At 34.5% G+C, this 24,703-nt stretch overlaps 10 protein-coding genes across 10 annotated transcripts; 8 read left to right on the top strand and 2 right to left on the bottom strand.

The window, feature by feature from the left end:
- The first annotated feature begins 8 nt into the window (after positions 1 to 8).
- LOC133843349 (larval cuticle protein 65Ag1) lies at positions 9 to 671 on the top strand. The gene is made up of 3 exons (XM_062276856.1): positions 9 to 119; positions 192 to 286; positions 342 to 671. Exons 1-3 carry the CDS (start codon positions 111 to 113, stop codon positions 571 to 573), a joined length of 336 nt encoding a protein of 111 aa, XP_062132840.1. The 5' UTR covers positions 9 to 110; the 3' UTR covers positions 574 to 671.
- A 565-nt stretch (positions 672 to 1,236) lies between these two features.
- On the top strand, positions 1,237 to 2,093 carry LOC133843348 (uncharacterized). Its single transcript, XM_062276855.1, has 2 exons — positions 1,237 to 1,684; positions 1,741 to 2,093. The coding sequence occupies exons 1-2, from the start codon at positions 1,353 to 1,355 to the stop codon at positions 1,916 to 1,918; spliced, it is 510 nt and encodes a 169-aa protein (XP_062132839.1). The 5' UTR covers positions 1,237 to 1,352; the 3' UTR covers positions 1,919 to 2,093.
- Positions 2,094 to 3,809: 1,716 nt separating this feature from the next.
- On the top strand, positions 3,810 to 4,272 carry LOC133843352 (larval cuticle protein 65Ag1-like). Its single transcript, XM_062276860.1, has 2 exons — positions 3,810 to 3,980; positions 4,036 to 4,272. Exons 1-2 carry the CDS (start codon positions 3,862 to 3,864, stop codon positions 4,229 to 4,231), a joined length of 315 nt encoding a protein of 104 aa, XP_062132844.1. The 5' UTR covers positions 3,810 to 3,861; the 3' UTR covers positions 4,232 to 4,272.
- Positions 4,273 to 5,741: 1,469 nt separating this feature from the next.
- On the top strand, positions 5,742 to 6,367 carry LOC133843351 (endocuticle structural protein SgAbd-6-like). The gene is made up of 2 exons (XM_062276859.1): positions 5,742 to 5,848; positions 5,922 to 6,367. The coding sequence occupies exons 1-2, from the start codon at positions 5,840 to 5,842 to the stop codon at positions 6,225 to 6,227; spliced, it is 315 nt and encodes a 104-aa protein (XP_062132843.1). The 5' UTR covers positions 5,742 to 5,839; the 3' UTR covers positions 6,228 to 6,367.
- An 832-nt stretch (positions 6,368 to 7,199) lies between these two features.
- Positions 7,200 to 10,342, top strand: LOC133840125 (uncharacterized). The gene is made up of 4 exons (XM_062271786.1): positions 7,200 to 7,374; positions 7,434 to 7,620; positions 9,915 to 10,060; positions 10,116 to 10,342. Exons 1-4 carry the CDS (start codon positions 7,256 to 7,258, stop codon positions 10,312 to 10,314), a joined length of 651 nt encoding a protein of 216 aa, XP_062127770.1. The 5' UTR covers positions 7,200 to 7,255; the 3' UTR covers positions 10,315 to 10,342.
- Positions 10,343 to 12,328: 1,986 nt separating this feature from the next.
- Positions 12,329 to 12,904, bottom strand: LOC133843350 (larval cuticle protein 65Ag1). The gene is made up of 2 exons (XM_062276857.1): positions 12,675 to 12,904; positions 12,329 to 12,604 (listed from the first exon to the last, which is right to left on the bottom strand). Exons 1-2 carry the CDS (start codon positions 12,803 to 12,805, stop codon positions 12,409 to 12,411), a joined length of 327 nt encoding a protein of 108 aa, XP_062132841.1. The 5' UTR covers positions 12,806 to 12,904; the 3' UTR covers positions 12,329 to 12,408.
- Positions 12,905 to 14,496: 1,592 nt separating this feature from the next.
- On the top strand, positions 14,497 to 19,164 carry LOC133840124 (uncharacterized). Its single transcript, XM_062271785.1, has 4 exons — positions 14,497 to 14,683; positions 14,744 to 14,939; positions 18,638 to 18,807; positions 18,908 to 19,164. Exons 1-4 carry the CDS (start codon positions 14,565 to 14,567, stop codon positions 19,101 to 19,103), a joined length of 681 nt encoding a protein of 226 aa, XP_062127769.1. The 5' UTR covers positions 14,497 to 14,564; the 3' UTR covers positions 19,104 to 19,164.
- LOC133844156 (larval cuticle protein 65Ag1) lies at positions 15,602 to 16,257 on the bottom strand. Its single transcript, XM_062278024.1, has 2 exons — positions 16,055 to 16,257; positions 15,602 to 15,902 (listed from the first exon to the last, which is right to left on the bottom strand). Exons 1-2 carry the CDS (start codon positions 16,195 to 16,197, stop codon positions 15,707 to 15,709), a joined length of 339 nt encoding a protein of 112 aa, XP_062134008.1. The 5' UTR covers positions 16,198 to 16,257; the 3' UTR covers positions 15,602 to 15,706.
- A 1,512-nt stretch (positions 19,165 to 20,676) lies between the features above and the next one.
- Positions 20,677 to 21,258, top strand: LOC133844157 (flexible cuticle protein 12-like). Its single transcript, XM_062278025.1, has 2 exons — positions 20,677 to 20,880; positions 21,000 to 21,258. Exons 1-2 carry the CDS (start codon positions 20,738 to 20,740, stop codon positions 21,193 to 21,195), a joined length of 339 nt encoding a protein of 112 aa, XP_062134009.1. The 5' UTR covers positions 20,677 to 20,737; the 3' UTR covers positions 21,196 to 21,258.
- Positions 21,259 to 21,544: 286 nt separating this feature from the next.
- On the top strand, positions 21,545 to 22,073 carry LOC133841998 (endocuticle structural glycoprotein SgAbd-5). Its single transcript, XM_062274882.1, has 2 exons — positions 21,545 to 21,711; positions 21,776 to 22,073. Exons 1-2 carry the CDS (start codon positions 21,578 to 21,580, stop codon positions 21,960 to 21,962), a joined length of 321 nt encoding a protein of 106 aa, XP_062130866.1. The 5' UTR covers positions 21,545 to 21,577; the 3' UTR covers positions 21,963 to 22,073.
- The last annotated feature ends 2,630 nt before the right edge of the window (positions 22,074 to 24,703 follow it).

Below are 24,703 nucleotides of genomic sequence, written 5' to 3'. Positions count from 1 at the left end.
CTCAGCCGGAGGTGTTTCAGTAGAGATTCAGAAACGAAGCCGAACAGAGCTTCTTCACACATAAGAATAAAGTTTTTTTAACGCCAAGAGATCCATTAAACTCCAGAGCAATGAAAGTTGTTAGTAATTGTTGTTGGTTAATTTTGTTCACTTCATTCTTAGTTAATTAATTTCTCGTTCTTCTTGTACAGTTGCCACAAAGTCTCCTGTTGGTCTCAGTATTCTTACTGCCTCTACTATTGGCATCACCTTTACCGGAGGAGCAAAAACATTCCCGGCACTTTGAGTGAGTAAAGTGAAATGATTGAAAGAAATGAATTCTAAACTGTTCTTATGTTCAGTTTTGAGATGGACAATGGTTATAAAAGATCAGAGGATGTCAGCTACAACGTTACAGTGACGACTGATGGAAATACGACCGAGGAGCCACAAACGACGAAGCCAATTGAGATTCGAGGTGGTTACAGTTACATATCCGCTGATGGCTATGAATATCAGGTCTTTTATAAGGCGAATAAAAAAGGTTTCCAGCCTTATGTGACAGCGCATAAGGTGCATTCAACCAAGGATTAACTTTAAATCATTGTGATTACAAAAAATCAAAATAATTTAAATATAAATGAAAATCAACGAGATTAAAAAAATAAAAGTGTACTGAAAAGTAAAAAATGTTCAATATAATTTAACGAAAAGTAAAAAATGCAAAGTTTGTTCTTTTCCAAAAATTGTTTTAAGTGTTGAAAAAGCTGTCATTTGGATAAAGCTTGCAAACTGAATGAATCTGAGCTTTAAGTACAGCTCTTGCGGTAAAAATCACAGCTAAACTTAAAGCCCAAGCTCCATAAGCTTAAAGCTGCAATCATAAGACCTAACTTGAAGATCAGTTTGATTTATGGGCTTGTTTTGAGCCCAATAAAAATCGAAATGAATGATAGAGTATTTTTAGGGTATTTCCGTAGATGCTTAACTTTTGTCAACATTAATGTACATATATGTACATAAATTTACATTTAGTATTACTTTCATTGATATTTTAGGATTTTTTAAATAAGCTCATCAAACATTTTTATGTCGTCTCCATTATCTCCATCGATCTTCAGCAATGATTATGCATAGGGCATTTAAATAGTTGCGTTCCTTTTACGATCGTTTTAATGAGTTTCAGCTTTGGCGGGGGTTAGCATGTAAAACGCCATCTGTAAAGTTGTGTGTTTTCTTTATCTGCTTTCCTTATGCAAATCCAAAACGAATACAACAACAGCAGGTGAAGCAATCGTGTTACCTGCACCTCGGGGTTACTCAGCAGTTTTTTTTTTTTTTGTTTTAGCCACAAAGTAACATTCATATTCGTAATGCGTGGCCCACGGGGCTTGTTTTGCTCCCATCTCTGTATCTCTGGGTCGCTATTTCGGCAGACTTCGAGTCTTCAATCTTTCGCTAGCTGTGTTCGTCGACGGTTGGGTCTATTGACAATCATGGACAACTGCAAGCCATTTGTGGGAGGCTGGAAAACTAAACTAAAATGTGTGAAGTTTCTAATGTTGTTACTAGTATGTGCTCAGTGGGAGGCAAAGAATTGTGCTTCAGCCTCATATGCACCTGGCACCGTACTGGACATCCAACTGGGAGATGTGGTGATTGAGCAATTCAGCTATATACCAACGCGCGGAGGCTACGAGTTTGGGTAAGACCAATAGTTATAAAATTGAACGGGCAACTAATCAATCAATTCGATTTCAGTTACACTTTACCCAATGGCACACATCGCGATGAGGTGGGAGAGTTGCTTCATGACAGATCAGCCAATGAGGACGTGCAAAATGCAAATAACTTTGATCGCAATGCTCGACCCTCGCGTCGTCCGGGCCTTAAAAATCGTAAACTCTCACCAAAATCCCTTTCTTCGTTGGCTGGTTGATCCTCAGTTTAATCGATTGTACTATAACATATTTAAAGACATTTACTGGAAATCCTCGAATTTTGCTTAACGCCTCAACCTAATAGGAATGAACGTATGCTAAGTATAGGTTAAGATTTTATGTTATACCATTTCAAAATGATTTAATAATGTTACTCAACAATAAATACCATCAAAAAAAGCTAGCACTTATGCAATATTTTATATCTTTTTTAAACAGTGTGAAATCAATGTAGCAAATTTATAGTTGATTCGCGTTTTTAATACGATGATCGATTTATGAATGTGAAAGGGGACGTGACGCTAAGATTAATTAATTTAATTAATTAATTAATTAAAAAAGAAAAATATCTGCTCGCAAATGAATGCTGGTTATTTATAGTTCAAAAGTTACCAAAAACCATCTTTTGTGTTCCAGATTTCGTTAACCACAGCGAGCAACAGTAAGAAATTGTTTTTAATGAATGCAGCCTAAAAGTATGCAATGAAAATTGAAGTTATCTAAAGGTGCAATCATTATGACATACGAATAACCAGTTTTAGTGTTATCTTAATTATTCTGGTATTAAATGTGTGTTTTGAATTATCGCAATAAATCTGAACAAATGGCGCTGATATGAGTTGTATTACATTTGCCTCATTTAACACATTGAAGCTGTACGTTTCACCATGATCATATACATATGTAATTTAATACAAATCGAGTGTTCTTGGATTAAATTAGGTATGAAGTGGTATGAGTGTGGAAAAAACTTGATATTAAAACATTGCCATTATCATTCAAGTGCTAATTTTACTGGCCCGTCAAAGACTATGGTGCTTAAGTCGTGCCATAATAAGATGTAAAATCGAAAAAGATGTCGGTGACCATCCAAATAACCGGTATTGCGGCGATATGTCTGGGATGGCAAAGGTGAAGTGTGCGTATAGACGTCAGCGGTAGTGTTTGGTGGAGAGGCTAAAGCTGAGGCAGACGAAGAGGCGGAGGCTGATGTAGAGGCTGAGGCTGAAGAAGAAGAAGCTAAAGCTGAGGCAGCAGCAACAGCACCAACAGCAGAAGCGGCAGCTGTGACGACAACCGGGCACCAAGCCAGTTGGCCAGACAGTGGCGCTGACCTTGAACATGCGAGTCTCATAATAAATTTGAAGACTCTTCTGCGATTATCTCTCTCTCTCTCTCCCTCTCCCTCTTTCTGCATTGCTTTAAGCTTAAATTAAAAGGGACAGTGAAAAAGACAAAGTAAATATGGTATATATATGCTTAAAAGGACATCGGAATACACGAAATATATGTATATTAATAGATATATGTGTGTATGTACCACATTAAAAGGCAATCAAACCAATAATACATACAAGGATGTCAAATAATAATATCTAATTACTAATTGGGTAGAATGTGTTATAATCATGACAATCATTTATTCTTAATGTATTGCATATGTCTAGCACAAATTGTTGTATATTCATATAATGTAAATTGTTTATTAAATGCTTACAACATATTTAATTTCATTGTATTACTGAAGTCTAGAATCCCTTTATTTCTATCAAAAGATTTGTTTTATATTTGAGATGCAAAACTATATCCAAAATGATACGGATTCTCCACATAAAAAAGTTTCACCGGTCATCAAGTACTTTTGCAGAAGAAAAAATTAAATCATGCATTATATTCAACAAATGTGTTCTTAAAAGTTACCGTGCGAACTTTCTTATAAATATATTTCGGTAAGATTTAATTTTATTTAAGCTGTATTACTATTCGTTTTATTTACGTTCGAGCTGTGATTTTTTTTCATCATTTATTTTGCTCTAAACTAGTTTTCCCTTTTTCGATCATGTTAATTAACCATAAACTTTTGGTATAAATACTCGGTGGATCAACCCAAAAATGTATAGTTACCTTTGAAGTCTCAAACGCGCTACACGTTATCAAAAATATGAAGTTCCTCATTGTCTTCGTTGCTCTTTTCGCCGTGGCTTTGGCTGCCCCAACTGGACAGGAAGCTCAAATCGTTCGCTCGGAATCCGAGGTTGGACCCGAAAGCTTCAAATATGCGTAAGTGACTTTATATTAAAGTTGAAATATATATACTAATCCGTGTATATTATAGTTCGGAAACAAGTGATGGAACCGACATCCAATCTCAAGGTGAACTTAAGCAAATTGAACAGGAGCTGGCTCTTGTCATTAAGGGAAGCTATAAATGGGTTGACACTGACGGTCAAACTCATCTGATCAACTATATTGCCGATGAAAATGGATACCAGCCACAGGGCGCAGATATTCCCGTTGCCCCCGTTGTTTAAATATAAACTTTAAATTAAGAATAAATGGATTGTTGAACAAATATAATTGTGTTTTAATAATTTTGAGCTAGAATTTAATAACTATTAATAATGATATATTTTCGGATTGCAAATGTGACAATCATTAAGTATTGTATATGAATACTTAAACTGTTCATTTCCGTATTCCGTAGCAGAAGATGGCTGAAAAAAAGGATGTTAGTTGAGGATGGCGATAATTTAAAATCCAAACGCAAATCGATATTGATGTCTATTAATATCAACGTGAAATCATACTAATATAACCACATTTACACATTTGACATTATGTCAAATGCAAACATATATATTCTTCAGCAGTGGTTTAAGCCTTAACCTGATCGACTGGCTCGACAATTTGCAGCTTCTTCGACTCGTAGCGGTCATCGAAGGTGGAATAAACAAAATAGACAAAAATACTAAATGCTGACGCTGACTATGAACTTACATACGTATATTCGTATGTGAGAGTTTCGGTTGCTATGCTGCTGTCGCTGCTGCTGTGTTATTAGAAACTACAGTTTACAGTCTACCGACTACAAACTACAAACTACAAACATCAATCGAACGTTGCAAAGGCCGTTGCATATGTCAAAAGTCAGATTCGCTGGTTTCTCCGATTGCCAATAGCCAACGTCGACATAGCGTCGACTTGCAGCTATTGTACGGAGTATGGAAGAATTTCGGACTTGAAATGAACTTGCGGCCCTCTTGCGGTTGTCAGCGCTTTTGTGGTTCTTTAATGAGGGTCTTAACTTGCATATGCATAGTACTATAAGTTGATATGTCTAAAATAAATATTAAAACTCATTGGACGTCGCAAAACTTATGCCATAAACCATCAACTAGTAAAGTGTTTACATATTGTACAAAAGTCAAACTAACTATTTACGCATGCATTAAACAGATATTCGGGGACAAGTAGATTGCATATAGAATTTCGTATACACTTGATATTCTAGATGTGAATAAATTTAGAAACAATTGATGGCTTTATAATATTGCAACTAAATTGAAATTATATATTTCATTTCATTTTATTTTATTGAAATAAAAAAAGTATTAGAAAATATATGTTTGAAAAGAGAAACTTAAAGATTTTGAGAATCGTTTTAATTCGAATAATTTATATTTATTTTTTATATTATATATTGAAATATACAAAGATATACAAAAAATTATACCATTAAATAGAAAATCATCAAAACTAAGAATTTTATTATATTTGACAAAATTTAAGTGTTTTATTTATTTGCAAATATTTTACCAACAGCATTATATAGTTGTTATGCCAAAATCTGCATTGGATCTGCGATGTCGCTGCACAAATTCGCGTTAAATGTTACTTGTCGCAGCGACTTTGAGGCTGTTGTTAGTTGTTATTGTTGTTGTTGTTGCACTGGTGGTAAATTAAATACATTACCGGACGACCAGAGCCACGTTAGTCTTCTTCCACAATTGTGCAAAATTTATGACGTTTGCAAAATCCGTGAACGCGGTATAAATTGAACGAAGACGCTTCATTTGCCACATTGCATCTTCGTGAGTCTATCTAAACGCAGTTGAACGCTCCACAGAACACTTGACAGGATGAAACTGGTAAATAGTTAGATGGCAAAGGAATACACAAGTAATCACCAAATCTTAATCTGTGCCATCACAAACAAAACAGATACTAGTCGCTGGTTTGATTGCTCTGGCTGCCGTTTCCTGCAGCGCACGGCCTCAGAATGATGTGGAAGTTGTGGAATACGAGTCGGATAACATTGGTATTGGTGGCTACAAGTTCAGCTATAAGCTAAGCGATGGCACCACACGCACCGAGGAGGCGGTCCTCAACAACGCTGGCACCGAGAACGAATCGCTTTCTGTCCGCGGATCGGTCAGTTGGGTGGCACCCGATGGACAAACCTACACCATTAACTTTGTGGCCGACGAGAATGGATTCCAGCCCGAGGGTGCGCATATACCCAAGTAGAGTGAACACATTATTGACCATTTTTAGGGGTTGTAAGTAAAGTGCTGTGCATCAGTCAGTCAGTCAGTCAGTCAGTCAGTGAAGTTAGTGTCGTGCATTATTATTGTTACTCGTATTAAAAATGAATTTCGATTATTAGATATCAATGCCTTTTATTTATTACTTCAAGCAATAGGATCCTTTATCAGAGTGCAAGTAATGACATCGTTGCCAACCAAAAGAATGAAGTTCCGGGATTCTTCAAAGTGGCAGCTTCACTGCGCTTTCTATCATCACTAGTCTACATTAGCCATTAGTCTAAGGCGTCAACCAACTATGTAGAGCTATACAGATGAAGATCAAAACATGGAATTTATTTGAATCCAATTATTAAAACTATAAGCAAACTCTGCTGTTCCATCCACTAAGAGTGAAATTAACACAACATTTGTTGCTGTTTGTCTTAAAAATAAATTCTGAGACTTTAATGTGTTATTTTTTGCAAAAACATGAATTTCTTTTCTTAATGGTTGCCATTTTTCTAGACATGCTATGTCTGTCTGTCAATATGAATTTAGATAGAGATATAATTTTTTAGATATTTGTGACGTCCACATCCGCCCCTGAAAATTAAATATAACTCGAACAGCAAGCGAAATTTTAAAGCTAGTTTTATACAACAATAATAAAATTCTTTATGATTCCTAAAAGTTTAGCAAATATTTCCAAAGTACTAGTAATCAAGTACTTTTGCAGAAAATTAAAATTAATTATGCATTATATTAAAAAATGTATTCTAAAAGTCATCGAGCAAACCTTCTTACAAATGTATTTTGGTATGAATTAATTTTATTTAAGCCGTATTACTATTCGTTTTATTTACGTCCGAGCTGTGATTATGTTTTTCATAATTTATTTTGTTCGAAACTAGTTTTCCCTTATTCGATCATATTAATAACCATACAGTTTTTGTATAAATACTCGGTGGATCAACCCAAAAATGTATAGTTACCTTTGAAGTCTCAAACGCGCTACAAGTTATCAAAAATATGAAGTTCCTCATTGTCTTCGTTGCTCTTTTCGCCGTGGCTTTGGCTGCCCCACCTGCATCGGATGTGCAAGTCCTTCGCTCGGAATCCGATGTTGGACCCGAAAGCTATAGCCATGCGTAAGTTACTTTATATAAACATTAACATACATATGTGTACTAATCATTGTATGTTATAGTCTTGAAACAAGTGATGGTACCATCATCCAGGCTACAGGTGAACTTAAGCAAGTTGGAGAGGAGGCCGGTATTGCCGTTAAGGGAAGCTATTCTTATGTGGACCCTGAGGGTCAAGTTCATGTGGTTACCTATATTGCCGATGAAAATGGATACCAGCCACAGGGCGCAGATATTCCCGTTGCCCCCGTTGCTTAAATAGCAACTTTAAATTAAGAATAAATGGATTGTTGAACAAATATAATTGTGTTTTAATAATTTTGAACTTGAATTTTGAAACTATTAATATTGATATAGTTTCGGATTTCATATGTGACAAGCGATTTGTATAAGAATACTTAAGCTGTTCATTTCCGTATTCCGCAGCAGAAGATGACTGAAAAAAAAGGATATTAGTCCTTTTAGCTGAGAATGGCGGCAATTTAGAATCCACATGGAAATCGATATTGTGTTAATACATATAAGAAAATTGAATAAATCGAAGAGCAAGCAAAATTTTTGAGCTAGTTTAGCCAATAATAAAATTATTTATGATTTCTAAAAGATTAGCAAATGTTGTGATCTATGGTAAAATTTCAAATTAATAGTCATCAAGTACTTTTGCAGAAAATTTAAATAAATTATGCATTATATTAAAAAATTTATTCTAAAAGTCATCAAGCAAACCTGCTTACAAATGTATTTTGGTATGAATTAATTTTATTTAAGCCGTATTACTATTCGTTTTATTTACGTTCGAGTTGTGATTTTGTTTTTCATCATTTAAACTAGTTTTCCCTTTTTTCATCATGTTAATTAAACATAAACTTTTGGTATAAATACTCGGTGGATCAACCCAAAAATGTATAGTTACCTTTGAACTTTCAAACGCGCCACAAGTTATGTCTCTTCCTTTGGACGATACGATAATACGATACGAAAATAAACCAATCGATGGCATCATTTTTTCGTAAGCTACTTTATATTAAAGTTGAAATATATATGCTAATCTGTGTATATTATAGTTACGAAATAGTTGATGGAACCGAAAAGAAATCTGAAGGTGAAGTTGGAGATGAATCTCCTCCTTCCGTAGTTGGAGATGAATCTAATCCTGCCGTTAATGCAAGTTTTTCATGGGTGGACTCTGAGGGTAAAACTCATACGACCACTTATATTGCGGATAAAAATGGATTCCAGAAAGAGGGCCAAGATGTTCCAGACGCTTGGCTTAAATAGCATCTATATATTAAGAATAAATTGATTGTTGAACAAATATAATTGTGTTTTAATAATTATTAACTTTAATTTTATAACTATTAATATTGATATAGTTCCGGATTCCATATGTGACAAGCGATTTGTATACTCGTATGAATACTTAAGCTGTTCATTTCTGTATTTCGTAGCAATGGATGGCTCAAAAAAAGGATTTAGTCCTTTTAGCTGAGAATGATGGCAATTTAAAATCGACATGCAAATCGATATTGTAATTAATACATATAAAAAAAATTTAAAAAAAATCAAAGAGCAGGCAAAATTTTAATGCTACGTTTATTCAATAATCATAAAATGTTTCATGATTCCTAAAAATTTTATAAAGATTGTACTCTATATTAAAAAGCCTTCTGTTTATTTCAGTATTTCCTTTGTATATTATTATAGAATACTTTAAGAATAATACTGAAAAATATTGATATGTTTGTAAGGTAAATCGATTAACCACGACATTTATGGTTTATTTTGAATAATATATTGATTTAATATACAGAGGTATATTTCGATATTATTCTGGTATATAAATTTGGTATATTATATTTAAATGATATTTACGCACAATAAACTTTCAAACTCGTTATCGTAATTAGTAAAGATCCTTGCTATCAAGACTCCTAGCTGTTCTTGTTGATGGTTCATCAAGCCCAGATTTTTGTTTTTTTTATTTATTTTTTGTTAATATGTTTATACATAACTAAGACTAACAGGCAGTAAAGATATGTGAGAGGAACGCAGACTGAATAAAGAAATGTAAACCAAAAACTCGAAAGACATCCACATTATCATTTAAATGGTTCTCACCACTAAGCAGTTAAGCGAAACAGAAGAACTACAAATGTTTAGTCCAAATATGTAGTAAACCAGTTTCTCTTATAATACATTAACATAACTAAAAATCAAAAGTGTTTTTTTTACATATATTTTTGTTCTTGAAAAATATACATATATATGTAATAAAAACTCATGAGACTCAAAGACGTCAGAGAGCCAATTTATAGACGTAGGCCTATAGAGGCTACTTGGCGACATCCATAGTTTATTTTAAGTTTACATTAATATTCATTTTGCTATAAAGTCAATTGTGATTTGGACTTTTGCAGTTTTTGGCTTGACAAGTTCAGCAGCAAACCAGTTAGTCGGCATCTTTTTTGTTATGCAAAATGGACCACAGAAAATCTACTATAAATAGGCTGTGGATTAGCCCTAAATTGTATAGTCACCTTTGAAATCTCAAACGCACTACACTCTATCTAAACATGAAGTTCCTCATCGTTTTCGTCGCCCTCTTCGCTCTGGCTTTGGCAGCTCCTGCGGAAGAAGTCAAAACCCTGAAATTGGATTCTGATGTTGGACCCGAAAGTTTCAAATACGAGTAATTTGTTTCCTATTTGACAATTGAGCATTCGCTGATATCTTTATTGTTTCAGTTGGGAGACATCTGATGGTTCTGCAGCCCAAGCAGCCGGTCAGCTGAAGAACATTGGATCAGAGAATGAGGCTATTTCTGTCCAAGGATCATACAGATTCATTGGTGAGGATGGTGTGACATACGAAGTGACATACATCGCCGATGAGAACGGTTTCCAGCCTCAGGGTGCTCATTTGCCAGTGGCCCCAGAAGCTTAAACACCTTTAAATTAACCAATAAAATGATTGTTTATTAAAAAAAAAAAACCTCTTTTTTTTAAGCTCCATATTTTAGGATTCAGATATAAAAATTGCTCTTTTCTACCTAATAGTACAACAAATTAAAAGTAGGAAACGTCTTATGGCAGGTCAGAAACTGGAAAAAGAAGAAAGGACTCTTACTGAATGTGGATATCACTAGGAGATAGAATATAGCATTTTGAGTTTAAATATATAGTTTGTTTACATGAGCTTCCACGTTAAAAAAAATACAATCGATTAAAATGGAGTTCACAAACGCAGAAATTCGGGCAATTTTGAAATTTTATTTCGCACAGGGAAAAACTGCTGCGGAATCTCGCAGACAGATTATTGCTGTTTTAGGAGATAACAAACTTTCGATTCAAACCGCCGAACAGTGGAAGTGGCAATTTTGATACCGAAACACCCAAGCCCTCCGGACGAACAGTGACCGTTGATACGGATAAAATCATGGAAATAGTGGATCGAGATCGCCATGTGACTATTAGAACCATCGCAGAGGAGCTGCAACTAAGCACGGAAACCGTCCATTGGCATTGAAAGTCGAAAAATTTAACAAAAAAGCTCGATGTATGGGTGTCCCATGAGTTATACCAAAAAAACCTTTTCGACCGTGTATCAATCTGCGAATCTTTGTTGCACCGTAATAAACTCGACTCATTTCTGGATCGGTTAGTCACTGCTAATGAAAAATGGATCACATATGACAATATAAAGCGTAAAAGATCCTGGTCGAAGCACGGTGAGTCGTCTCAAACGGTGGCAAAGCCAGGACTGATGGCTCAGAAGGTGTTGCTGAGTATATGGTGGGATATCAGAGGAATTATCCATTATGAAGTGTTGCCCTGAACAGAAGCGGCCAGCCATGGTGAATCGTAAGGGCGTTGTGTTCTATCATGACAACGCCAGGCCCCATACATCTTTGGTGACGCGTCACAAGCTACGGGAGCTTGGTTGGGAAGTGTTAACGCATCCACCTTATAGTCCGGATATTGCCCCAAGCGGTTACCATCTGTTTTTGGCCATGTAAAATTTTTTCGATGGACAAAAATTGAGTTCAAGGGAGGATTTTGAATATCGAATCGCCGTAGGGTCAAGGACTTCTTTAGGAGAGACATATACAAGTTACCATCAAAATGGCAGAAAATCATCGAAGACAACGATACATATATCACTTAAATCGGAAAATGCTAACTATGTTAAAATCGTCGTCAAAAATCAATAAAGAAACCGTTATGACATTACCAAACAACCTATTGACAATGTCTTTCTTATATAATAGATCAGTTAGTCAGATTTTCAAAATAAATTGGTAAATTATCAAATTTTTATATTATATATGTTATGTTTGCAACACTCACAGCTAAAACAAGACAAAATGCTATCTATTTTAAGAGAATTCAATATTCAAATTACTTGTTTTGTGCTGTGAGCATCTTCAGAATATCTAATAATGTCATCAACATGATTCTGTAAGTGATATAAATCGAATTTAGTTAACAGAAGCATCCAATGCTATGATACAGCTTTTCAATTGGGCATAGAGTTTTGAAAAAATTCATAATTTTTGTACCCGCTACTGACTCACAACTACTACTCAAACTAAATTGTGCGATCGTATTTGTATTACTATTGTAAATATGTGTGTCTATCATATAAAGCATTCTAACCAAAATACCAAATACTTCAAAGACAAAGTTAGCTAGAATATTGTGCCTGCTGCTGATGTTGATCAATAAAATATAGTTTATTGGGTCGGAGATGGCCTTCTTCTTTCTGTTATACTATTAGACAATAGGAGTAGCGGGTAGAGTTACAACTGAATGCATTATGTGTTCGTTCAAAGACAGACACACAATAAAAATGTTCGTAGTAAAATGCCGAAGCAGACTGTTGATAAATATGCATGACTTCCATTGGTGTGTAGCGTTTGATAAAGACCTGTTGAGATCCCAAAATAAACGGTGTTAAATTATGCTTGCTTGTCGTTTATTTACTAATCAACTTCTAGAACAGCTCTTGGTTTGTGAATTGCGTTAAGGAATTAATTAATTAGTTCGATGCATTGGGCAAATGAGCACCCTGTGGCTGGAAGCCATTCTCATCGGCAATGTAGTTGACAGTGTAGACCTGACCGTCATCAGCGGTGAAGGAGTATGAGCCACGGACAGCGATCGATTCGTTCTCAGCACCAGGGTTGGTCAGAGTTCCCTCCTCATCGTGCTTCTGGCCATCGGTTGTCTCCCACCTAGGAAAGCGTGTAATCGAATGATTATAAAGTGTGTAAGCATGGAGTATGGATAATGTGAGCTGCTTACGAGAACTTGTAGCCATTGGGCTGGACATCGGATTCCTGACGAAGGATTTGCGCATTGGCACTGTCGTCCAATGGGGCAGCAAGGATCACAGAGAGCATGGCAGCGAAAACGATAGCAATTGCGCACTTCATTTTGATTGGTTTTGATTTTTAGTCCGATTGGGCTTCCGAATAAACTGTGTGAACTGTGAACTGTGTTGTTGCACGTTGCTTGATTTCTGATGTCTGTTTTAGCTGACCAGGCGCTTTTTATAGCCACAAAACATTGGACATTGAAGAAAATTTTGTCTAAAATAAAAATGACTAATTACATGCCAAACGCATAAGCTAACAAATTGGCTTGAAAAACGTACCAACAGGTCGCGCATCACGGTAAAAACAACAAAAACCACAACAACAAAATATTAAATACAAAACAATAATAGCAACAACAACAGAAAAACCAAAAAAAATAATCGATAATAACAAAAACTTCTAAGGCAAACAAATCACTGATGTTTATAGGAAATATCTCATCTTCATAATGATTGCCATAATCATTGTGCTGCCGATGCCACGAATTTGCATTTTTCGTGAATCAATCAAACGATTCAATATAAAATTTGGATATACAATCGAGTATGCGTATAAAAAACACCAATTTCGTATTCCCCAGTACTCATACTCAAATTCAAATGCCGCTCAAAGCTGGTTTACCCTACAGCCACAAGCCAACACAACAAAACATCAATGAAAACAAACCCGAAATACTGCAAAAAAGTTTTAAATATTTGTTTCGCCCTCTTTTAATTTTATTTGATGTTTTACCGGAAGCTCCATTCGAAGCTCCAAGTGCTGTTGAGGCTACTTATAAGAGTGGGTGTCGAACACAATGTAAATCTATCGTATTGAAAAATAATGTCAAATGAATATTTATTTAGTAAACATAAACTTGAAATAACTAAATTTGACTACACAATATCGCAATTTAAAGGACACTCCACTATGTTCAGCTTGTTCCATAGATTGTACATTTCACAGCTTAAAAAATTTAAAGCCAGATTGTCACTGTTTCAAAAATCAATAATCAGCAAAATTTCAAAAAGAAGTATAAGAACTTAGAAAGTATCCTAATACTTTACCTTAAGAAGAAACAAATTTTTATTAAATTTAAGTAATTCATCACAGACAGGAGAACTTTAATATATCTTCTTATCGCTGTCATAAGATCATCACTCAACACAATAGTTTATCACCTGCTGTATAAAAGCAATACAACAATAATAGATACTTAATTATAAAAATACATCTTGTTCAAGCAATCGAAGTTTCACTGCCTAAAAGTATGCCACTCGATTATAAGTGGAATGTTATCAAATTAAAACAATGGGTAATAAATAAATAAATTTACATTTAATACAAAAGTTTTTTAGAGCCTTAATAAAATTAGCGAAATGGATTGCAGAGTCCACAGCTGGAAATAATATATTGGTGCATTAAGGTGTAAAACGTTTTGAAATTAAAACACTTTTATTATCATTGAGACGCTAATTCAGCTAGTCGAAAAAAAAAACAAAAAAAAATGTATTGCTGATCAAACATATTACAAATAGATTTAATACATTCATATTTTTTAATTCATTTGGAGTAGACTTTTACTTTCCAATATCAGTTTATAGCCCAATAAGCACTTTCTCATTTGCAAATATTTCCTGTCAAATTTTTTCATAATATATTTTAGAGATGACATATTAATTCGATTTATGAATTTTATAATTTTTTAGCACTAAACTAGTATACTAATTTTTTAAGCGTGCTAATTAAACCACAATTTTGTCTATAAATACTGAGGTATCTGCTCCAAAAATGCAGAGTTAACTCAGAAGTCTCAAACGCTACAGTTAATACAAACATGAAGTTCCTTATCGTCCTAGTCGCACTCTTCGCTCTGGCAGTCGCAGCCCCAAGCGATGACAAAACTGTTATTGTGGAGCAGAGTTCGGATGTTGAACCCAACGCATTCAAATCAAAGTAAGTTACCAGATTTCATTGATAACTAAAAGTTATTAATTATTGTTTTTGATGCTTTAGTCTGAAACTTTCCGATGGCACTGAGATTGAGTCAGCTGGTCAACTGACCAACGCAGGAACCGATGATGAAGCTTTGGAAGTTAATGGCAGATACACTTATCCCGACCCTGAAGGCAAGGTTCATACTGTCAACTATCATGCCGGTGTCAACGGTTACCAGCCCGAGAGCGAGGATATTCCCATTGCACCCACAGTTTAAATAACTATATTAAGTAATTAATAAATTGTTTGTTTTTGCATAAAGATACCAATGAGTTTTCGCCTGTCTGGCAATGATGTCGGCAAAAACTTTCCAAATTTACAGCTTTTACAGCATTTTACCATTTTTATAATATATTTTAACAGTATATCTATATACCATATATATATTTCGGTATATTTCAGAATTTTTGGTATTTTCATTTTTACCCGTTTCCGATTTTTAATAAAACCAAACCATTGCAGTATATGTATAAATGCGAAAATATACCAAATCTATATACTGAACTAATACTGAAATAAACCACAGAGGAAAACATGTCCTGCCATGCTTTCGTTTTATATTTCAGTATTTTTGGTATTTTTATTCGGTACATTTTTACCCGTTTTCGATGTTCAATAAGAGCAAACTATTGCAATATATGTATCTATATATGGTAAAAATATACCAAATCAATATACCGAAATAATACTGAAATAAATCAAAGAGGAAAACATATACTGCCATGCTTTCGTGTTATTAAAAATCGCCAACGGGTTTCTCCAAATCGAGATTGCTGTTTTCCCCTGGTTTAATTCTTGAGCCTTAACATCACGGACTCATTCCAAATATACTGTTTTTTTTAATAATATAATACTAATAATCAATGAAGATTAAACTTTTTTTTATATCAAATTGCTTTTTTTATTTTTGTTTGATTGTAAATTTAGAAAAGTCTTAAACATAGTTAACATATGTATCTGAGTTTCGTCTGCTTAAAATGCTTATTGAACAGCACGCGGCAGATGTTCACCTTCTGGCTGGTAACCGTTTTCATCGGCCACATAGTTGACGGTGTAGGTCTGGCCATCATCGCCCAAATATGTGTAGAAGCCACGCACTGCAATCGCCTCATGATCGGTGCCCACATGCTTCAGTTGACCCTCCTCCTGATGTGATTTGCCATCGCTTGTCTCCACGCTGCGCATGTTCAGATGACAGATGCATGACAAAGAACGATGGAATAATGAAGAAAGAGAAAGAGAAAACCAAAAACAAAAACACAAACCAGTTTAATATGGTGACCTTGACACAGTCAGTTGGTAGGCAGTGTAGCCGTAAGATTTACTCACGCAAACTTATAGCCCTCGGGCTGTACATCTGAATCGTAGCGGACAACCTGAGCTTCTTGTTGCCCAGCTGCTGCTGGTGCTCCATTGACAGCAATGGCCAAGCTGGTGAAGGCGATGGCGACAATAGCAACTGTGTACTTCATTATGCTTAACTTTGCGGACTTGTAGTGCGTTCAAGGAACTGACGATCAATGCATGCAAAACGTTAACTTCGTGGCCAATTTATACCACGCACCTCGACTTTTGGCTCCTGCAAAAGATGGCAAAAATCAAGAAAAAGAGAGAAAAAAAGTGCACATTACAATTAAGGTACCCCTAAACCCGTTTTTTTATTTCTTCAACATTTTGAACTTTTGTTTTTTAGTTGTGGTTGTTGTTGTTTTGTTTCCTGTGGCCAACCTTTATTACTTAACTGCTGCTGTTGCTATTGCCGTTGTGGGTTTATAGCTGATGGCAATTGTCTTTGATTGATTGTGCCCAGACCTCACCCAAGAAATCACAAAAAAGAAAAAAGTAAAATGAGACGCACAACATGAGTTGCTATTAAGACATACACGTCTACAGATCGCCTCTGAAATGGGGTCAGTTGTGTGAGTAATTGGCTCAAGTGCAGCAAAAAAGTTGGTCATATCTTTTGTATGTATTAGCATTTCGTATTTTAGTCATTTCTTAATAGCTTTGTAGAATAAGTTAATAATAAAGATATCAAGCTTATTGCTTTGATTTTATTAATATTCAAATGTTAACCCGAAATCATATATTCATATTTATACTTCTAGTTTCTTTCTGTACGATTTAAATATACGATCACAAAAATTATATTGAGCGTGAGAAATGCATGCAGTATAATAATCCTACTTAACAAGTCTTTGAACTCGGCTTAATCTCATGACAGATTTGACTGCGTATAAGGCGCATGTGAAACTTAAGGAAATGTCTGGAATGCGTTGAGCACGTGATAGATGATATGCTAAATATGCATTCGTATGGAATTGATAATGTGCTGCCATAAATTTGCACCCACCAAATATATTCTGATACTTCAAACATTCAATTAGCATATGTAATATGCTAATTTGTAATACCAAAACGAGGGTTGATTGCAAAGTTACTTTGAGTAACTTTTAAGATATATGATAGAGACTGGACTTTGGCTTTTCTAATACTATTCTTTATCCCTTATTGTGGTTTAATAAATAAATTTTAATTCGATTATAAATCTTCAACCACTTCAATGCAATACTCATTGAAAGTTGTATCTAAATGCATCAAGAGTTGATGAACAAAATGCAAAGTTCAAATTTATTTAGACAACCCGCGGACTTCATCGTTGTCCGAGAGCATCTTATTGTTTTAACAGAGTCAGCTGGCCAGGGCCGAACCGGTTCAATAAACACGTTTGCTGAAGACGGCAACGAAAGTGAGAACCACACATAACCGACAACAGCCTACATATAACAACAACAAACCAACAACGACAGCAACAACGACAATTGATTAAAAAGCCAAAAGGGCAAACTAGTGCAAACGCAATCGAGTCATTGTTGATCAATTAGTGGCGCATCTTTTCGGCCGAACAACTCATTTATCAATCGTAACTGCAAAATAATCAAACATGCTCGTGGGATTATTATCTAAGCCAATTCGGAGACTGGGACTAGCTTGCTTGATGTTTTTTGCCATTCGAATGATTGATGCCATCTCAGCCAGCAGCTAAGCGATACATTACGCATACGCTCTGTAAAACGTAGCCAAGTTGTCGGCAGCTCAGTCAACTTAGCAGGTTCAGTTTTTACGTTGAATCTTTTTTTTATTTTTTATTTTTGTTTTATGTTGACTAAGGTCATCAGCTTGTTCACTGAGAAAGAGACAGAGAGATGACAAGTTGCACCCACCCTCGTCGTCTTCGTATAGGCTATCTTTGGACTTTCTGAAGGTTAATTTGCCCATCCTTAACTTAAGTGTGTCACACAAATAAAACAACTCTGGCATTGTTCTTTTTATTTAACAAGTATTTACAGGAAATACCATAAAATAGCTATTATATTATATTAAATATATTTTATGCATTCATTATCTTGATTATTTCCTGGTGTTGATGCGTGAAGGTGTTGCCGAAACAAACTTCCTAATATCTAGGCGTAAATGCGTAAGAAAGTGAAATTTATATATACTGAATATAGTAATATATATTTTCATTAGTAATTGCTTTATTCTTAAGTTACTCTCTCTTTCAATTCTTAATTATAATGTGTGAATAATACAGAAAATATTAGGAGGATAGAATATTTACTTGTTTAAAATTTGATAGACATATCTTTGATTTAAATGCATGATTTTAAACTTAATCGTATTAACTTAATATACATAAATATATTAACATTTTCTAAATTTATTTATTTCCATTTTCAAAATTAAAGCAGTTTAATATGCATTGGTGTTTTGTTGGTTTTATCTTAAGTTCGCGTGTGACTAAGCTTGCCGAAAGTTTGAATATATTTGTGAACGTTTTGAAGATTTTGGACTATAAAAGGGTTAAGCTATTTTAAAATCGTCACATAATAAGTTTGCTCCTAATAGTGACAACTTCGTGACGCGAAATCTCTCAAAATGCTGTTCAAAACTACCGTCTTCGCCGTGTGCGCCCTTCTGTTCGCTTCCTTGATCAACGCAGCTCCAGTTAGTTCCGATGGAGAGGCGACAGTTGTGCGAAATGAATTCGACAACATTGGTGTTGAAGGATACAAATATGGGTAAGAACTCGTCCATTAAAATAACAATGTATTAATTCAGTGTGCAGTCTAAGAATTAACTATTATACATCTGAAATATTCAATGTGTATTTCATTTCAGTTATGAGACATCCAACGGCATTTCTGCTCAACAAGAAGGTCAACTGCAGAATGCTGGCTCCGAGAATGAGGCCATCAGTGTGAGGGGTCAATTCCAATTTACAGGCGATGATGGTGTTGTCTACTTAGTTTCATACATCGCTGATGAGAATGGTTTCCAACCACAAGGCGCTCATCTTCCAGTGGCACCTCAATAATAATCTTATATATAAGAAAAAAAAATAAAGTTGAACTGATATAATAAATGCTGATTTCCTATATCTATAGCTAATTATCAATTTACTACGTCCAAAAGTTATAAAATATTTCACTTTTCAAGTTATCCACCATACATTGTCATATTTTGGTCAAAATATGGGAAATGAATATCTCACACTCGAGTACTCGTATAAATATAACACGACATGCGTGCATATATTTATGAACCTTTACTTTATAAGCAAAAATCGCACATATGGATTAGGTTCGTAGATGATCACCCAACAGGATTATAGTTAATTGAAAATATTATTAATAAAACTATGGAAAGAATATCAGCATCAATTTATAAACAAAATAAAACCTACAAACTTTACATGCAAACTTTTACAAAGGTCTTGTCATATGTTATAATTAGTTGTTGAGTAGCTAAACTGTTTATAAATAATTTGAACTTATAATGAATATGAATATCTATTATATTTATTCAAAAGACATAAGACAATATTAGCTAGGACCCTGTAGGTCGAATATTGAGTACATGAAAAGTTTTTAATTAACTTTTACAATTTTTATCTGATCACAATAAAATTTTCCTGAATCTTAAATACTGTGCGAGGCGAAAATAGGCGTGGCAAAATGTTAAGACAAAATTGACTTGCAAGCATATAAGAAAAATTATAAATTTAATTTTTAACTCTTATAGTATCTGAAATCCAGAGTTCAATACGGACAGACAGATAGGCCGATAAACTAACCATATCGTCTCGGCTATTGACGCTGAATACATATACTTTATAGGTTTGGAGTTGCTTCCTTCTGCCTTTTACATAGTTTTGAAAAAGTTATTACAAACAATAACATAACATATGATAATTGTCGAAAAGATTTCGATATATGACTATATGCTTGGATTAAGTAGATCCAATAATTAATATTGAATCTTGGTTTATTAGGTAAAATGTAAATAAACTTAATTATATTATTAATAAATCAGATCACATAATAAACTTCACTGCAATAACAAATTTATTATTCGAGCAATATTTATTTAAAGATGATTTATGCTTTTTTCTCTTGTGTTTTACCATCATCATTTTTGGTGTGTACGTAAGCTGAGCCATTGACCTAATGCCACAGAAATCACATCAGAGATGCGCGACTACGTAAATATTTGTAAGCACATTTGATTATCACTTTACCCATTACGCGCATCGTCATCTTCACGTTCGTGTTCAAACACGTTCACCACAGCAATAAATTGATAAGGCTCGAGGGCCAATCCAAATACGATTTGAGTGCTCAGCTAATGCTTACAACTCTTTGGCGTGTTTAATTAAAAAAAACTTTTCAATTTGCATACATTTACATAAATATATTGAGTATGTGTGTGAGTGTGTGTGGGTTGATACGCATTCATTTGCATCTTCAGAGCAAAGTCAATAATTATATAATTCAAAGGTGTTTTGTTATGATTATCTTAAAAGCGCGTGCGTCTTGATGAGTGTGTGAGTGTTGCTCTCATTGTGTGTGTGTCTGTAGTCCAACTATAAAATGCTCGAGATCTGTTTAAATCGTCACATAATAAGTTTGCTCCTAATAGTGACAACTTCGTGACGCGAAATCTCTCAAAATGCTGTTCAAAACTACCGTCTTCGCCGTGTGCGCCCTTCTGTTCGCTTCCTTGATCAACGCTGCTTCAGTTAATCCCGATGCCGATGCGCAAGTTCTGCGATATGATGCAGACAACATTGGTACTGATGGATTCAAATATGGGTAAGAACTCGTCCATTAAAATAACACCGTATTAATTCAAGTTACAGTCCATCACTGCTAAGAATTAATTGGATTTAACCATTATACATCTTAAATATTCAATATGTATTTCATTTCAGTTATGAGACATCCAATGGAATTTCTGTACAAGAAGAGGGTCAACTCCAGAATGCTGGCTCTGAGAATGAGGCCATCAGTGTGAGGGGACAATACCAATATACTGGCCCTGATAATATTGTGTACCAAGTTTCTTACGTCGCTGATGAGAATGGTTTCCAACCACAAGGCGCTCATCTTCCAGTGGCACCTCAATAATAATCTTATATATAAGAATAAACACGAAGTTTAATTAAATAAAATTTAAAAAAAATCAAATAATTATCGAAGTTTATTTCTGGATATAATGAGGGTCATGAATTTAGCATTGCTTTTAATTTTTAGTAAACTTTTGCTTTTATTATATTCCGAGCGAGAGAGAGAGAACACGATAATAAAAGTTTGCAAAAACAAAAGTGTTAATGTGTAATTAAAATGCATGAGAATGGTGTTTTTTTTATATATTTTTTAATTTTATCATTAAGAGTCGCATCATTGTTTATTTTCGTTTGCTTTCAGAACTTTTAGCACTAGTCGCCTATAAAAGCTAATTGCGCTATGGCTAGAATTCCAGTATAGTGCAGTCAAGTGTAACCCAAAGATGAAGTTTTGTGCTGTGCTGCTTTCGATCTGTCTGCTGTTGGGCATTAGTCAAGCATTGCCCGCCGATGATGCACAAGCGGAGACAGTGCGCTTGGAGAGTGAAAACAATGGTGTGGACAAATACTCATTTGCGTGAGTTGAGTGCAAAGCATTGATCATGGCATAAGCGAACTAAAACTATGCATTACATTGACAGCTATGAGACGAGCAATGGCATAACACGTGACGAGGAAGGTGTTCTCAAGCCAGGCGAAGGTGACGCAGAAGGAGTATTCGCTGTAAAGGGTTCAACCAGCTGGACTGCACCCGATGGCAAGAAATACGAGATTAGTTTCACTGCTGATGAAACAGGCTACCATCCCAGCTTTAAGCTAGTGGCCTAAATGGTGCAACGAGCAGAAAAGACCTTTGCATTTTGTTGAACATTCTCAAAAACAAACACAAAACAAAACAAAAAAAACAAAGACAATAAACTTTAAGCTGAACAAAACTAATAAATTATCCATTTAGCTTGTTGTAAAAAACTATACAATAGGTAATAGGCTAATAATAGCTAAAATATACTATCAGTTAATTATTAGCATAACGCGTTCTGGGCCTAAAACGAAATGAAAAGTCTGACGCAAGAGTTGTTTTATATATATTAAAACTGGATGCCAACCCGGTTTTTTCCGTGGTCTTCTTTGCTTCTGCTAACATCTACAGCCAAGCAACGTTACGCACTATGGTTGAAGCCCAAGATGAAGTCGAAGTCGAAGTCGAAGCCGCACGACCTTCACATTCATTTTGCATCATTATTAACGAAATTTGCAAACCTTTTTTGCTGTTTTTGCTTTTGCTAAACGTGTTTTTACATTTTGTTTTCTTTGTAATTAAAAGGTACATAACGAAAGCTGTGCATCTACATACATTTTTATCAATTAGCGGAAAGCAAATTTGTTGGACACTAACGCGAATCAAAATCCAAAAAAATCAACAGCAAATCAATAAATTTTGATTTTGAAGGTTACTCTGTGTGTCTCAGTTGATGCTAATTTTTACACCACACCGAAAGACAAACGTCTAATATAATTAAGATCACCAAACTAAATTAATTAATTTCAATTTGCATTTTTAAAATGCCGCCGACCTTCTGCAATATGATCTGAATCTGGGCTATTAATGGAGACTCTTTTTTGTCTAACTCACGAGCCTAATATTTATTACTAAAGCCGCTTTACAAGTTACATTTTAAAAGCGTCTGCTATGTTGTTAGGTCCGAAACTGTCAAACGAATAACTTAAAAAAGTAAACAAAAGAAAATCGTGGATTTGTAGTAGAAAAAGAAAATTACGCCTAACTAAGAAATTAAGAGTTATTAACACAATTCATAATGTGAATATTTTTATGTTTACCAAATATAAAATTACAATTATTTTATCAGTACTTCCATTTATTTGCTATGGTTAAAAGTATTGCCAACTTAGTAAATCTTGATTATCGTCCTAAATCTGGTAACTCAATCTATATTATAATCGATTTAAGTAAGTGTTGAATAGTTAATGAATTACAAAAAATGTGATATAAGCCTAATAAGATCCGACATGCTATTTTACATTAATTTCTATTGTAAATAATTTATAGGTTCGCAGCAGCTTGTTAAAAATCAAGCGTGAATAAATCACATATGGTTTTCGTGACTTGCTGCTCAGTTCTAATATTTATATATACTTAATTGGTTCAAATTAACATAAAAAACAATATGTTATTTGCATTTAATACCGTAACATAGGATTCAACACTGTTTGCAATTTCTAAAAGTGAAGCTAGGAAATGTTTAAGTTGTAGCTCGAATTTATAATTCAGAACGAGTGCTGAAACGAGCGTCGAAATTCATTTGGAGACAATTCGTCACAACTATGACAGAGAGAGGTCAATGGAGTTCATATTCGACAATCCCATGTGAATGTGTGCGTCACTTAAACAAATAAATCATGAAAAGAAAACTCACATACTTCTAGGCTTTCATATTAAGCCCCTTAAATCAAAAGACTTAGGCAACGAACTTTATGAGCTCAGCTTAAAATTTTGTTGCATACTTTTAGGCAGTGCTAATTATTTTTCTATTTTGCATGTATTGACGAGTTTAAAGTAGTTTGCATATTAATTGATATGTAAATGAATTAGTTGCACACATTGCGCATGGATCTTGACAACGAAATTTCAATTAAAACGAATTGACAGCACACCTGAGGCAACTTGCGTGCATCCGGCAGTAAAACGCATCCCCAGAACATTGATTGATAATGCAAGTTGTTAACATGGCTTCCTCATTCCACTACACAAGCATATGTAAATGTGCTGCAACATGGGTCTGATTAAAGATAGCATCATTGCCCATGCATACTCTTTATTTTAGCACTTCAAAATTTAGAGTCGATGACCAGCAATGTTTTATATTTTATTGATAAGCAATAAACCCATTTCAAAAATTTCAAGGACACAATACGTTTTTTTTTCATAGCAAATTGTTATTGAATACTTAATATTCCACAATCGCGGTTAAATTTGTGAATAATTTGATTAGATGCTTCCACTTCAATTAAAAACAGACCAGGAGTAAATTACCATAACAATTAAACTAGAAATTTAATCATAGCAAATCATTTAATTCTTCTTCAGCAATAACCTGCAGAACGTTAATATCTGATTAAACAATAAATTTGATTTGTCTTTTAAAAAAATTAAAAGAAATTGAAATACATGAGAAGAAATGCAATACAACAAGTTGATACACTTCTGTGTTAGCACTAACACTTTTCAGGTTCTAAAGTTTCATTTAAAATTCATAAAACAAAAACAAATAAAATGTGCATCGAAGTCATCGTCTATTTTTATATTCAAATAACATAATTTGCAGTTTTCACTAGTTTAGAATATACTTATGCAAAGCTAACGGGCTCTGCTGATAGCAGAGTATCAAGTTTATTCTTCTTACTAACTTGCTAGCACACACACACACACAGTGACACTCAGAAGCAGAGGCAAAACTCACACGCACACACTCTCAGGCAGGTCCGCTTAGTAGATGTAGATGTGATGCCTGTTGTGCGTTGTGCTGATGTTTTATAATGTTTACCAAATA

The sequence above is a fragment of the Drosophila sulfurigaster genome, chromosome 3 (assembly GCF_023558435.1).
Source record: "Drosophila sulfurigaster albostrigata strain 15112-1811.04 chromosome 3, ASM2355843v2, whole genome shotgun sequence".
Taxonomy (NCBI): Eukaryota; Metazoa; Arthropoda; class Insecta; order Diptera; family Drosophilidae; genus Drosophila; species Drosophila sulfurigaster.
The sequence above is the reverse complement of the archived record's forward strand: the minus strand, read 5'-3'. Positions and strand labels throughout refer to the sequence as shown.